Genomic DNA, 15880 nt, shown 5'->3' on the forward strand with positions numbered 1-15880 from the left:
TCCATTTTGTTCACAGCTGTATCCCAGGTGCCTACAATAAAGGCTAGCACATAAAAAGAACCCAAATTTGCTGAATGAATGAAACATGACCTTTTTGTGAAGAGCATTTATTTGAAACATATTTTCAAATAAGGAAATTTTCTTTTTTTTTTTCCGGTTTATTTTATATATAAACCAAGGGATTGATTTTTGAGCCTCATTATTGTTGGGTGACATTTTTATATAACCTTTTCCTTCTTGTTACATGAAAGTTTAATTTTACTGTGTATTAACAAACCCTGCACCAACATATTACGGACCTTTGCCCATGTCCCTTCCACTATTTGGAAACTTTTGGCTTTTTCCCTCACACTGATTAGCTTGGGCCTAATGGACAAGCAAGCCACTAAATACATAATTGCAAAAGAAAACCGCGAGGGTGCCCTATTTCAAAACCTAATTCCAAAGATGCAAGTCAGATGAAACTGACCCACATTTCCGTCAAGGGTTTATCCTAAGAGGCGAACTCTGGCCGCTGCAGCCAAGTTGGCCGACTGCCCCTGAAGTACAGGACATAGCCTTCGTTTCCCGATTTTGGGTCGCGCTTACTTTCTAATTGTTCGGCAGGGCTGTGTGCGCGCACGAGACCGTGGACTCGGAGGTGCGCACTTCGGGGCGTAGCCGAGCCATTCAAACCAGCGAATCGGCGCTTCCCTAGTCCGGCCACCCCTGCCCGGTCTCAGCAGATGCTCCACGGGTGCGCACGAAACTCCCGGGTCCTGACCTTCCTCCTCCCCTCTCCGGATACCCGCACAGCTCGGGGCGGCCACTTCTACCCAGGAGGGGCTGAGGATGAAGTTGGCAAAACTGCTCGAGCTCTAGAGCGGAGAGCCGAAACGCCGCCGAGGGACACCCGGGCGCGCGGAGAGGGAGGCAAGCGGCCCCGCGCGAAGGGGGCGGGCCGGCTCGAGCGCTCGCATTTCCTGTGACAGGGGCTGCCCTAGCCGCTCCCTCTCCCGCGGGCGGCGGGACCATTTCCTGAATCGCTGAAGCGGAGGGAGGGCTGGGGCGCGGCCCTACCACGAGCGCGGAGGGCCGGGGGTGGCGGGGAAGGACAGGCGGAGGAGCCGGAGGGCGACCGAGAACAGGGACGTTCTACCGGGGCCGCGGCTCCCAGGTATTGCGCAGAAACCGGACTAATTCGGGCCAGAGCTCCTCCCGCAGGCGGGGCCGGCCGGCTGCCCGTCGGGCGCCGGAGCATCCCCCCTCCGCGCGAGCCCGACGTGGTTCGGCCCGAGAGGCCGGCGTCTCTCCCCCAGTTTGCCGTTCACCCGGAGCGCTCGGGACTTACCCGTAGTGGTGACGGCGGCAACATGTCCGTGGCGTTCGCGGCCCCGAGGCAGCGCGGCAAGGGGGAGATCACTCCCGCCGCGATTCAGAAGGTGAAGCCGCGCGGCGTCGGGGATGCCAGGCCCGGACCGCGTTGAGGAGGAACCCGGGGCTTGGGCTCGGGCCGGGCTTGTCGGCCGCGCCGGGGGCGGAGGCGGGCCTGCTGGGCTGGCGGGCGGGCGGGTGTGGGAACCTGAGCCGCCGGGCTGCGCCCGAGTGGGTGGCGGAAGGGGCGAACTGCTCCCCTCGCGGAGTCCTGCGCGTCCCCTCGGGCTCCTTCCTACGGGCACAAAAGCCCTAGTAACCGCCGCCCGATTTCTCTGGGGATGGGGCGGCGTTCGCACGGCGGGGCGCGTGCGCCCGGCGGCGGCGGCCGCGCGGGGCAGGGCTGTTTTCCGAAGCCCGCGCCCCCCGCGGTTCGCGCGTCGCTCCGGAGTTACTTTGGCGTCGCCCCGCCCCGCGCGGTGCGGCGGCCGCTCCGGGTCGACCTCACCGCGGTCCCGGGGGTGGGCCTAGGAGAAGTAGGAGCGCTGCTTGCTCTCGGTGCTCGGCTGCAAACTCCAGCCGAGTTGGGGAGCTCTCAGCAGAACTTGGGGGATGCTGCGGGAAACCTCGGCCGAGGCTCCGAGGCGGACGAGGGAGCACCCTCTAGACTTCGGGGTTCTCTCGGAGGCGCTTCTCCTCTCCGGATCCACCCCCGACCCATTTACAGCTGCAGCGCCAAGCGTAGGCGCCGAGGCTGCGGTGGTGAGCATGGTCCCTGCCTGCCTTCAGGGAGCTTAGGGTCGAGTGATGGAGACAGCCTGAGCCTCGTGATCAGTTTCAGAAGACGTGATACACACGCGGGGAGCTGCGCTGTGGCCGCGGTTACTTGCTAGTTGGGGACACAAAGGTTTCTTTATTGTTTTCTGCCCCTTGTTGCCTTTGAGCACTGCAGCATTCTGAATTTTAGTGAACCAGAGTTTGAAAAGTTATTTGCTAAATTTTGCAGTTTACCCTAAATAGTTCGATTTTGTTTTATGCACCGGAACAAAGATCAAAACGGAAAAAAAAAAAAAAAAGTCAACTTTCAGGACCAGTCAAGACACCATCGTATGCCTGGTAGTTTATGTTAATAGGCTTCTGTTGACTCTCAGGCTCTTTACAGTGTGGCGTTTGACATTTGCCCAACTGTTGCTTTATTTATGAAGAGACAGGCTTGGCATTGCCTGAAAATGCAGTGCTTTTTGTATAGCGTGCTGGGAGAAGTCTGCGGCCTGGCGAACAGCTACGAGTACACGTACACAAAACGTGTTTCTGGAAGGCTTCACTTTTTGGACTGTAGAAAAGTTCTGAGTTTGTATTTCCTGTGAAGAATTTTTCTTACCTACATCTTAAGATAATTTATCGTGGGTGACTAACTAAAGAGATGCTGATCAGTTAAAGTGTTCATCCTCAGCTCAGGAGAGAAAAAGGATCCCACATTAAGTGCCTGATTGTATAGCGTGAGGGAATGACGTTAGATACAAGACAAACCCAGACGTTCTAATGGTGAAGATTGTTAAACCGTGGAATCTACTGAGAAGATAGGTTGTGAAATCGTTAGATTGGAGATTGTATTAAAACACATTCTAAAGACAATTTTTTTGGCATCTGATGAGTAGATATAAGAAGAAAACTGCAATTTGTTTTTTGAAGGGCATGTTAATTTTTTTTTCCCACCAAGTAAAGACTGATTCATATGCAGAAAAGAAGTCACACTTTTAAATGGATCTTCGTGTTTAATTAAAAGAATTACATTAACTAAATTAATGAGAAAGAGTGGTTATGGTATTAAAGCTTTGAAATCCTGGAAGGGTGGGGGCGGTTTGAGGAGGAACATCTACTCCTGTCCCTTGATAAATCTGAGCCTTTGACATCTTGAGTGGTTTGCTCAGGATAGCTTGACAGTAAAACTGGCCTTTTAATTGCTACATCAGTGCTTTTTCCTCAGCACCACTCTGCTTAGATGCATTATTTAATCCTTAAAGCCAGTTTTGCTTTGAATTGTTTTCATAGTATGATAAATATATGCTTGTTTTTAAACTTTTGGGACGATTTTAAGGTTGGCTCATAGGGTCTGTGGTTAATATAGTACTTACCTAGAAATTACTGGAATTAATTATTGCATATTTGGAAAGTCACAAAACCATGCTGCATAAAACTGCTGGGAAAGATTGAGGGCAGCAGGAGAAGGAGGCGACAGAGGAAGAGATGGTTGGATGGTATCATGGACTCATGGGCACAAGTTTGAGCAAGCTCTGGGAGAGGGTGAAGGACAGGGAAGTTTGATGTGCTGCAGTCCATGGGGTCTCAAAGAGTCAGACATGACTTAGTGACTGAACATCAACATAAAACTTGGAAGCTAGCCAGCTATCTCCTTAAGCCTCCTGTCCTGAAGTTTTCATCAGTTTACTTCATTCTGGATTAGGACAGATTAGCTTCTACTGCAGGGGGCACAGGTTCAATCCCTGATTGGGAACTAAGATCCCACAAGCTGGGTGGCAGTGGTTAAAAAAAAGAAATTAAAATTGTTGATTAAACATAACATCCCAAAGATATAAAATAAGATCTTTTATGCAGAGCTATATTGTAGGTATAAAAAAGAACTGTGGAGTCAGTTCCTGTATAGATAAACTTTTATAGAAATCTTAATTTTTTATTTTACTTGATGCATGAGACTTATAATAAACTTTTTTTACTTTTATTTCAGATGCTGGATGAAAATAACCATCTTATTCAGTGTATAATGGACTATCAGAATAAAGGAAAGACCTCAGAGTGTTCTCAGTAAGATTGATATGAAAGTTTTTTGCTATTTCTTTTTCTGTGTTGGTTAGTTTTTTAACTTTCCTTTCTTTTTAAGAATAGCTTTATTGAGATACAACTCACATACCATATAATTCACCTGTTTTAAAGTGTACAATTCAGTGGTTTTAAGTATATTCATAGAGTTTTACTATTATTGCTTTGATCAATTTTAGAACATTTTCAACAGTCCGGAAAGAAACCCTATCATTAGCAGTCACTCCCCATTCTCACCTCCTAATGACACACCCCCTGATAACCACTAATTTGCTTTCTGTCTATGTAGATTTGCTCATTGTGGACACTTCATACAAATGAATTCATTCAGTACGTGACCTTTTTTGACTGCTTTCTTTTAGCATCGTGTTTTCAGGATTCATCCATGTTGAAGCTTATATCAGTATTTCCTTCCTTTTTATTGCTAAATAATCTTCCATGGCTCTACCACATTTTATTTATCTATCAGTGATGAACATTTGGATTGTTTCCAGTTCTTGACTATGATGAGTGATGCTGTGGACATTTGTGTGCAATTTTTTGTGTGACTTTTCTTGATTTTTGTAAAAGAAAAATTTGTTACTTGGGCTGGAGGATGTATCAGTTTTTTCCTTATGCTTCTTATCCTGTGTTATAAATGACTTCAGATTTCTATAGTCTGATTTTTGGAGCAGTTAGATCTTCACATTCATAGTTACATGCATATTTTGTTGACTCTTGAACAGGATAGGTTTAAACTACACAAGTGTACTTACATGGATTTTTTTTTTCCAGTGTAGATGTACTGCAGTGCTATATGACCTGCGGTTGGTTGAATACATCGATGCAAGACCATGAGATACTGAGGGCAAGCTGTAGGGTTATACTTGGATTTTTAACTGCAGGTGGCTCAGTGTCTTCATCCCTTTTGTACAAAGGTCAACTGTATGTGGTTGAGAATATAAAGTTTATATCTAATAAATAGAGAATTGATTATCACTCATAAGAACTAAACTACTAACTTTAAAGTAATGATGTGTTTGAAATAAACAGTACCCTATATCTAGTAGGATCTGACAGAGTGGAACAAATTGAATGTTTCATCCGAAAGCTGTTCTAAAAAAGTGCTGTCAGCAGAAATATATTGCAAGCCACACAAGTCATTCTACATTTGCTTTTGTGCGTGTGTTAGTCACCCAGTTGTGTCTGACTCTTTGCGACCTCATGGAATGTACCCCACAGGCTCCTCTGTCCAAAGGATTCTCCAGGCAAAAATACGGGAGTAGATAGCTATTCCCTTCTCCAGGGGATCTTCCTGACCCAGGAATTAACCTGGGTCTCTTGCATTGCAGGCAGATTCTTCACCATCTCAGCCACCAGCAGGAACATTATACAAGTAAAAAGAAACTGGTGAAATTAATTTTAATAATATCTTACTTAACTCATTTTTTCTAAAATATCACTTCAATATATAACCAGTATAAAAATGCTAATCAGTTAATTTATGTTCTTTTGTTTCATGCCAAGTCTTTGAAATCTACTGTGCATCTGATTCTACTAACATCATTTTGTACTAGCCTCAAGTTCAGTGTGTCTAGTGGCTACCGTATTGGACAACTCAGTTCTAAGTACTTTTCTCCCACTGTTGTTTTGGTATTCATCTATTTCCTGGAGGTCTCACTGGTCCGCTCTCAGGAAGGTGTTTTTCAGCAATCCTGGCTCTGTGTGGCTTTCATGCTGTGCTGATTAACCCTTTTCCTAATTTTGATCCCTTCTTCATGACTTCTCCATGACTCTTTCCCCTTTGCTTAAAATTATTTTTGAATTAAAATCATAAAGCATAAAAGTTTGTAGAGATGAAACTTTGTAAAAAATTTTATTTATTTTAATTGGAAGGTAGTTACAGTATTGTGATGTTTTTTGCCATACATCAATGTGAATCAGCCATAGGCATACACTTCTTAGTTCTCACTCTTTCATCTCTATTCTCCATAGAGGTAACTACTTAGAGTGCTTTAGTTCTGTCTTTCCAAACATTTTTCTGTGCCTTTACAAATATGTGCTCATACTTATATAGACACATTCAGACATTTTGTTTTTAATACGTTAGAGTTTTATAAAAGGAATGGCTGGGTCAAAAACTGTGCTGAGTCTCCAAATTACTTGATTGTATTGTATTGGTTTGCCTTCCTCCAGCTAGGTTTCAGAGACCTAGTTTTCAACCATGTCTGCCAGCAGTGGATAGTGGCCATCTTAAAAAATTTTTTTCATCGATTGTTGAAGAACGGTATCTCTTCCTAAAATTTTAAAAAATAATTTCGCTTTTACAAAAAACGTTTCAAAGATAGTAGAAGAAATTCCTGTGTGTCCTTCCCTGAAATTCCTCAAATGATAATGTATTAGTCACCTTGCTATGTCATTCGTTTCTTCCCTACATAGTTTTTCTGAAACATTTGAGAAAAAGTTACAGGCATGATTCTCTTTTATAGTATCCGTGTGTATTTCATAACATATTTCATGAAAACAGGCACAACTTCTTAAGAGTCTAATTGTTCAAATCAAGATTCAATACTGTTGTCTAGTTTCCAACTTTATAGAAATTCTACCAGTTTTCCCGTTAGTGTGCTTGCTGGGGTCCACAGATGGGCACAGGATCAGATGATATGTTTAGGTTGGTCTCAGAGTACTGTCATCTGGACCTGTCCTTCAGTTTATCTGTTCTCTCGTGATGTTTACATTGTTGAAGAGTACAGGCCGGTTGTGTGGTATGTCCCTCACTGTGGAGTTTGACTGCTGTTGCTCCTTGAGGAGATCCGTGTTTACATACTTCTGCTTTCTCAGTGCATCCGCGGTAGCTGTGTGACCGTGCACGGTTTGTCCCAGGATTCATGATAACTTTGGCCACTTTGTTAAGGTGCTGTCATGTCTGCCAAGATTTTCACTATAAAGTTACTATTTTTCCTTTATAATTCCTGCCTGTGTTTTGGGGAGATACCTTGAGACACATGTAACACTGTTTCTTAGCCTATTTCTACACGTTCATTGTAACATCCGCCAGTGATTCTTGGGGCTTCCCTGGTAACTCTGGTAAAGAACCCACCTGCCAATGCAGGAGATGCGGGTTCAGTCTCTGGGCTGGGAAGATATCCTGGAGAAGGAAATGGCAACCCACTTCAGTATTGTCTGGGAAATCCCTGCCAGCTCCTCAGTCCATGGGGTCGCAGAAGAGTCGAACACGACTTAGTGACTAAACACCCGTAACAAGAACAGTTCTAACTCAAACAGTTCCTGCTGTGTTGGTTGCCAAAAGGTGACAGAGTCTATCTTTGCTTCTACGTTGTAAGGAAGAAACTTCCGAAGCCCCGCTCCCATTCGTTCATTGATTGATTTATATCTGAATGGACTTAAGGATTTTTATTGTATCCTCTGGATTATAATTTGTTAGTCTATATGTTTTCTTTTTCAAATTGTCCCAAATGCTGGCCACTGGCAGCCCTTTAAGCAGGCTTCTTGATACAGCTCTTATTATTTTTTGAGCATTTACAGAATTTTATTGCATGACAGAATGTTCCAGGCTTATCTTGTACTTTTTTTTCTGCCCCAGTCTGGAATCATCCATTTCTCCAGGCCCTTGTTCTTTTTTTGGAAAATAATATTCAGAAATTAAGATCTGAATTCTAGGGTATCTTATTTCCTAATCATTTGTGCATTTTGCATTTTATGTCACCACTGCCATTTCTTTCACGTATATTTTCTTTGATGACTCTTGCCTGTTTATATGTGAAAAATGCTTCTAAGAAATACCAGCGAAGCTACTTCCATAGCTTAACTGTGGCTGATCATCAGTTGTCAGGAGGTCACTCCCTCAAGTCGGCTGTGGAATAGTAATGGCTGTGAGGCCCTGATGAGAATAATCGTTTTCACTTGTGGCTTTTTCTTTTCATTACCTTCATCCAGCACCTCTGCCAGTCCACATTCTCCACCCTCCCCCAAGCCCCTGGTGACCACGAACCTAATCTCTTTTTCGTGAGTTTGTTTTCGAAGTATAACTGACCCATAACACTATGTTAGTTCCTGATGCACAGCATAGTGATTTGATCCTTCTGTATGTTACAAACTGATCACCACACCTGTGACTTTAAAATGCCAGGCAGAGCCGACGGCATAGGGTTGGTTCAGTTTCCTATAGGCCTTGGCAGTGAGTGACGGGGATGAGACATGTTCAGATCTAGAACCCTCTTTTCCAACCTGTTGGCAAAAGTTCATCCTGTCTTATTCTTTATATTCTCAGCATTTTCGTGTATGTCGTCATTTTCCTCTTTCTCTGCCTATTGGCATAGACCTCATTTGCTCACATAGATGTATCTGCTATAAATGAGGCCTAAATTGATTTAGGTAGAATCTTAAATTCTGCCCTTTCTCTTGTATTGAATTTCATTCTTAGAGTTTTCCAGGTACTCTTTATTTCTCAAGTTGTCAGAATTGGTTTGGGAGTGAAGAGAAAAAAAATCTCTCCTCTCAATGTTAATAAATGTTCTTGTTTCTCACAGGAGGAGAAGCGAAAGGAAATAGATACGTCAATGACAACCATTTGGGAATTGACAATTCAATTTTAATTAAACAGTTCCTTAAGATGTGATAACTGCCTCAAGCAGTTATTTGTAAATAAAAAATAACTTTATTTTTATGAACACAGTATATACATTGTAGAAAATTAGGAAACACGGATATATGAAATTTAGAGAATGAGCACCGTATTCTCATCACCTAAAGATTTTTTGCTGATTACATCAACTCCGTGGATGGTAGCCCGCTAGGCTCTTCTGCCCATGGAATTTTCCAGGCTGGAATACTGGAGTGAGTTTCCATTTCCTTCTTCAAGGGATCTTCCTGATGCAGGGATCAAACCTGTATCGACTGTGTCTCCTCTTTGGCAAGAGGATCCTTTACCACTAGAGCCACCTGGGAAGCTCTGTGTGTGTATGTTACTCTTTCCTTATCTACATACATACATTCATACACACAGTCATATAAGTTAGTGCATCACTGTTGAGCTTGTACACCCAGCTCCTCTTCGCTTTAAATTCTGACAACATATATGTAAGAATATATTATTGCTCTCTTGTGGTGTTTGGTTTGAGCATTTTCTAAATGATTCCATATATTTGCTTAAATCAGCCCCCCTTTTTTTTTTCAGGGAGATTGCATCTATTTCAGAATGTGTTATAAACAATTCTCAAATGGAAAATTTGTGTTCATCATAATATAAATGAATTTTGTTTAAAATCTTCAGTTATGAAGATAACGTTTATTCTGTACATTGTATTCCTATTAACCTATAAATATATCTTCATAGCTTCTAGGTAAAGATTTCTTTTTCAAAATGAAATCTCATGATTTTTTATTCATTTTATAATTATATCAATAAATTCAATAGTGGTTATTAAACTTTATTCAAGGTAATTGATGTAGTGGCTTTTAGTGCAATCTTTGGGAAGTGAACTGCCTCACATTTAATAGGTTAATAATTAAGCGTATTTGGAAATACCTGCCAGTATTTATTAGGCAGTTACCATCATCAGATGGGGCTTCCCTGGTAGTTCAGAGGTTAAAGCATCTGCCTGCAATGCGGGAGACTGGGGTTCGATCCCTGGGTTGGGAAGATCCCCTGGAGAAGGAAATGGCAACCCTCTCCAGTATTCTTGCCTGGAGAATCCCGTGGATGAAGGAGCCTGGTGGGCTACAGTCCACGGGGTCGCAAAGAGTCAGACACGACTGAGCAACTTCACTCACTTCACATCATCAAATATAAGATGTTGAATATGTTTTATATCTGCCCTTTGTTTATGTACTGTTTTCTTATATAAAATATACTGCTTTAGAAATTATAAGCATATACATTAAAAACTGCTTCAGTGATAAATTAGTAGTATTTATAGAATTAAAAAAGTTTCTCAGAAGAATATTTGTAGAAGAATTGAGAATAAGCTTATTTGGTGAGTGCTGTAAGAAGAATGCAGTTTTACCAGAAAGAAAACCTGATGAAGTTACTTACAAAAGACCCATTAAAATTTTTCATTTTTACCTATCCCCTTATATTAGATAAGAAGATTTGGCTGTTGGGATGGTTGTAGCAATTTGATTGTGTTCTGTGGATTTGATTAACATTGTATCAGCATTCATTTCCTCCTTATGATGGTTGTACTGTAGTTATGTAAGGGAATATCCTTGTTTTTGGGAAACTGACAGTGTAGTATTAGGAGTGATGAGTATTATGTCAGTAACTGACTCTCAGATGGCTTTGGAAAAAAGTGTGTAGTTGCATGCATGTGTATGTTGATTTGTGTGTTTAGAGGTAGTATGAGACAAATGCAAAATGCTGACAGTTGGGGAGTGTGGGAGAAAGATATTTGGGAGTTCTTCGTATTCTTGAATTTGGGATTATTTCAAGATTAAAAATTAAGATTTGAAAGTTAGGGAAATGTTCTAAAATATTTGCTAAAAGATGCTGTATTTGAAGATATTTAGAACTACAAGCACTTTATAGATCCAGTCTCACTGCCAGTAGTTTATAAATGGGTCCTCAAGAGCATGGCAGATTAAATATTTTAATACTGATTTGCTGAGTACCAGTAACCATGACTACAGTTTTTCTTAAAGGGTCATAAGTAAGCCGTAGTTCTTAGTAACGTTGGCATTTTTATTTTTGATAGAGCAGTCAGCAAATCTCACATCTTAGTATGTGTATTAGAGCCTTACCAGTACTCAGAAAAAGAGGAAAACTTGAAGGAGTAGCCTTTGGAGTGCATTATATGTTCTAATTAAAAATGGCTGGTTGTTTTTTTAAAAATGGCAAGATTGTGGAACCCTGCACCTTAAATTCCATTTAAGATCCCTATGGAATAATGAAGTAGTTCCAGCTGGTGGTGCCTGTCAGTGCTGTTTGAAGAATTTCAGTGGTATAATTATGAATTATGAATAACTGCAAAATATTATTTCTTGGTCCTTCTTTGTATAAGGGTCATTGTAACAATATCACGTGTGATGGAGCACCGTAGCGTATAATATATGTGAGGAGGAACGTAAAGAACTTGTAGACTTGTTTTTAAACAACAATAAAAAAATAGTAACAAAGGGAAACAAGGAAACCTTGGGAAGTGTTAGGTATGTCTTACCTCCGTAGTAGTGATATTTTCACAGGTGTTCATGTATGTCCAAACATCAAATGGTACATATTAAATATGTGAAGTTCTTTATAAATATCAGTTATAACTCATCTAAAAAAACCAAACAAACTACAAAAGCATAATCTTGTTAGTTTAAAAAACTTCAAGTTCAGTGAGAAATAAGGTTGTTCCCCACTAAATAAAAAAGTAATGAAACCAGTTTTTCTAACAGGAAGAAGAGTTCACTAGTTTTTCTAACAGCAAAGAATTTGCTAGGATTCCTTTTATGGTGTCTGTTTTAGAAAATTACTGCATTTGGGAACTGCATTAGAAGGCTTTATTTAGCAGAATAAAGGTGATTTTTACTTATTTCATAATTTTAATTTATTTACTGTTTATTAGTAAATGAAATTCTAAAAGAATAACGGTCTGATGCAGATTTTAAGTTTGTATTTTGTGTGTTTACCAACACTAGTAATTGAATCACTGCTAATTTCAGTCTGGTTTCATTGGAATTAATTTTTTAAATTATGAAGAGAGGCTTAGCAAAAATTATTCATAAGTAAATAAAATAGCAATAAACGTGTTTAACCACTTCATGCCAATAATGAGAGTTTGCTTTATTTTTTAAAGTTAATTCGTAATGGTGTTGGTGTCCTGTTCTTTACTCCATCTCAGTGCTTTAGCTTGTAACTGTTTTTTTGTAATTCAGTTCAGTTGCTCAGTCATGTCCGACTCTTTGTGACCCCATGAACCACAGCATGCCAGGCCTCCCTGTCCATCACCAGCTCCTGGAGTTTACCCAAACTCATGTCCGTTGAGTCGGTGATGCCATCCAGCCATCTCATCGTTTGTCGTCCCCTTTTTCTCCCGCCTTCAGTCTTTCCCAGCATCAAGGTCTTTTCAGATGAGTCAGCTCTTCTCATCAGGTGGCCAAAGTATTGGAGTTTCAGCTTCAACATCAGTCCTTCCAAATGAATATTCAGGACGGATCTCCTTCAGAATGGACTGGTTGGATCACCTTGCAGTCCAAGGGAGTCTCAGGAGTCTTCTCCAACACCACAGTTCAAAAGCATCCATTCTTCGGCGCTCAGCTTGCTTTGTAGTCCAACTCTCTACTACTGGAAAAACCATAGCCTTGATGAGACGGACCTTTGTTAGCAAAGTAATGTCTCTGCTTTTTAATTGGAGACACCTATTTATTGTCCTCTTGGAGAAGGCAATGGCACCCCACTCCAGTACTCTTGCCTGAAGAATCTCATGGACAGAGGAGCCTGGTGGGCTGCAGTCCATGGAGTCGCGAAGAGTCAGACACGACTGAGCGACTTCACTTCCACTTTTCACTTTCCTGCACTGGAGAAGGAAATGGCAACCCACTCCAGTGTTCTTGCCTGGAGAATCCCAGGGACGGCGGAGCCTGGTGGGCTGCCGTCTGTGGGGTCGCACAGAGTCGGACACGACTGAAGTGACTTAGCAGCAGTAGCATTTATTGTCCTCTATATGCTAGGTCCTGATAGTTGGGCAGCACAGCTACAGCAGGCATAAATTATTGGTCACTGCTGTGGGAATAAGGATAAAAAAATGCGTGGTTTCCACCTCCTTTCTGACATTTTAATGGAGTGTGTTGACTGTACTTGACTTTGAGGTTTTTGGCAACACAAAAATGGCAGAGGAAAGGAAATAAGCACATCAGTTTTGTTGACTCCTTCATCCTAGATCTCTTTGTAAATGGATTGGGTTAGCCGAAAAGTTCGTTTGGATTTTCCCCTAAGGTGTTATATATAATATGAAAAACCCGAACGAACTTTTTGGCCAACCCAGTAGTTTGTATGGAGCCCTTACCTGTCTTAGTATTCCATTTTCCATGCTGTACAATATTATACAAGGTATTAACCTTTCTAAACCTCAATTTCCTCATCTGTAAAATGGAGAAAATAAGAACCTTTACCTCCTAGTGTTGGTTTGATACTTAAAGCATGTTTAAGTATCTAGCACATGGTGAGAGCCCTGTGTTTATTTTTGTCTTTGAATGTACTTATTTGCAGTTATTTTGCAGAACTAGGAAAAAATTGAAGTGCTGCTGATGTTCATGTAACAGAAATCTGTTACTAAAAACTTGAGAAATAGAATGCTGTTTGTGTGTAAGCAGATAGGGAGAAAATGATGTTTTAATATTGACATTTGTTTTGTTTTAATAGGTATCAACAGATGCTGCATACCAACTTGGTCTACCTTGCTACAATAGCAGATTCTAATCAGAACATGCAGTCTCTCTTACCAGCAGTAAGTACCTTTAAAATAGTGGGAAGTGTACATAATTTGTGTAGAGTTCTATACAGAAGGACCGATTTTTGTTGAGTGATTCTGAAATTTGTTTAGGAAATCTTGCCCTCCTCTGAGAACATGAAGATATTCGTTTACATGATCTATTAGCTTTAATCTTTTGCCTTCATATTTAATTTGAATTAATTCAGCTAGAATTGATTCGCTGCCCAAGGAAGTTACAGCTATCCATCTATTCATTCACCCATCCACCTACCTATTTATTCATTTATTTTGATGTATAATCACACAAATTATTTAGAAACAGATCTATAATATTTTAAAGCAGATCCCTATCCATCATGTATGTAATTTAATATGCATCTCTAGCAGATAAGGACTGATATCCCACGTAAGAAACTTAGCCAGAATCTCTTAATGTCTTATAATAATCAGGATGTTTTCAGTTTTCCCCAGTTATATAAAAATAATTAGAATGTTTTGCCGGTTTGCCACAGAATCCAAACAAGGCCCACTCTTTGCTTTGGTTGATCTGTGTCTTAGATCTTTTTTAACCTGTATCATTCTCCATTTACTTATTGAAGAAAGAGGGTCACTTATTTTGTAGAATTTCTCACATTCTGGATTTGGCTGTTTGTAGCCTCATGATCCTTTAACGTGGTCCTCCATCTCATTTCTGTTTCCTCTAAATTGGTAATTTATAGATGGAGAGGCTTGGCTATAATTAGATTTAGTTTTATGTTGACTATTTCATGGATTGCGCCATGTGAGTGTTGCTGCTGTATCTTGTTAGGAGGAACATATTTTATTGTCCCATTTTTAGTGATGTTAAGATTGATCAGTGCTCACAGTTGATACCAGTTTCATCAGTCCATTATAAAGTTCCTCATCTACCTTTCAGTTAATGGGCTTATCAGTCATTGGTGCTCGTTGGTTGGGTCCGTTGTTTCCTAGGATCTAAGAATGATAAATTTCTCATTTTACAGTTCCTCCTGCATTGTTCTTCTTCTAAAAAGGAAAATTTCAGCAAACATTTGGTTATCTTGAAATAGAGTTCCTATAGGAAAGTCGTGATAAAGTCTTGATTCTGTTCTTTATCAGTTTTTTAATCAATTTAATCAGTTTTCAGAATAACAAGTTGGTCTGTGGCAACTTGAAAGGATGACCAAGGATTTTGTCTTTGTTTTTATTATTATCTGAACTTCACATTTCTATATTTTTAATGTGTTTAAATCCATTGAGACACTGTGACGCTCAAGTTTTCTCACCTTTGGTCGGTGGGAATCCCTTCCTTTGGCTTCTGTGTCCTGCGGACACGGTTCCAGTATTCTTGTAGAGCTTATTTGTTTTAGAATTTGTGAGAGAGATCAGACTGACTATATTTCTGCCCCAGAACTATTCTGCCCCAGCTGTTTTTTCAGCTAGCCTTTTTTCCTGTGGGAGTTGATATTTAGAGACCACAATGTGGGCATTCGGGGCATTTGTTATTACTGAGTTTGGTTGTTCTTCTGTCGCTGAGTTGTGCTTGACTCTTTGCGACCCCCTTGCAGCCCATCAGGCTTTCTTGTCCTTCACTATGTTGGAGTTTTCTCAGACTCATGTCCATTGAGTTGGTGGTGCCATCCAATCATCTCATCCTCTGTCGCCCCCTTCTCCTACCCTCGGTCTTTCCCAGCATTAGGGTCTTTTCCAATGAGTTGGCTCTTTGCATCAGGTGGCCACAGTATTGGAGCTTCAGCATCAGTCCTTCCAATGAATGGAGCATTTTCAGTGGACAGAGATAGTAAACATTTTTTTTTTTTTAATAAAGGAAATATTAGTGATATTTTTCACCTCAGGAAAGGTTTTTTTTTAAATGTAGCTTTAATTTTGTATATTAGTGTCTCTTCTTTTTCTAAAAATCTTGATATCTTAGCAACTTTATAGTCACTTGTTTACTTTGTACGACTATATGTGTAACATAATTTCAATATAGCAATATCAGGGTTGCCACTAACAATAATAGGCTTGTCCTTAAGCTGTATCTCGCTAAGGGTATATAATGAATATATTTTGTTTTGAATCTGAAATAATGAGATTTTTTTTTTACCATAATCTTGATTACCAGCTAGTACGAGGAACAGGTTTGATTTCGTTTGTTTCCAGGTAGATAATTCTCTCGTAGCATTATCTGTTGGGAAAACAAAGCAAAATATCTTTTCTCTACTTCTGTCATGACACATATATCATATATCAAATGCCCGTATACCTGGGGGTCTGTT

The 15880-nt window shown here is 40.7% G+C and overlaps 1 protein-coding gene across 2 annotated transcripts in view; it reads left to right on the forward strand.

Annotated features, from left to right (window-relative positions):
* The first annotated feature begins 1349 nt into the window (after positions 1-1349).
* SS18 (SS18 subunit of BAF chromatin remodeling complex) overlaps positions 1350-15880 on the forward strand; it is a 69335-nt gene continuing 54804 nt past the window's right edge. For both annotated transcript variants that reach the window (XM_052660288.1, XM_052660289.1), the window contains exons 1-3: positions 1350-1421; positions 4100-4176; positions 13535-13619. In XM_052660288.1, the coding sequence (XP_052516248.1) occupies positions 1353-1421; positions 4100-4176; positions 13535-13619 (231 nt within the window). In that variant the 5' untranslated portion in view covers positions 1350-1352. The remainder of the gene's footprint in view (positions 1422-4099; positions 4177-13534; positions 13620-15880) is intronic.

This window comes from Budorcas taxicolor, chromosome 22, assembly GCF_023091745.1.
Source record: "Budorcas taxicolor isolate Tak-1 chromosome 22, Takin1.1, whole genome shotgun sequence".
Classification (NCBI taxonomy): domain Eukaryota; kingdom Metazoa; phylum Chordata; class Mammalia; order Artiodactyla; family Bovidae; genus Budorcas; species Budorcas taxicolor.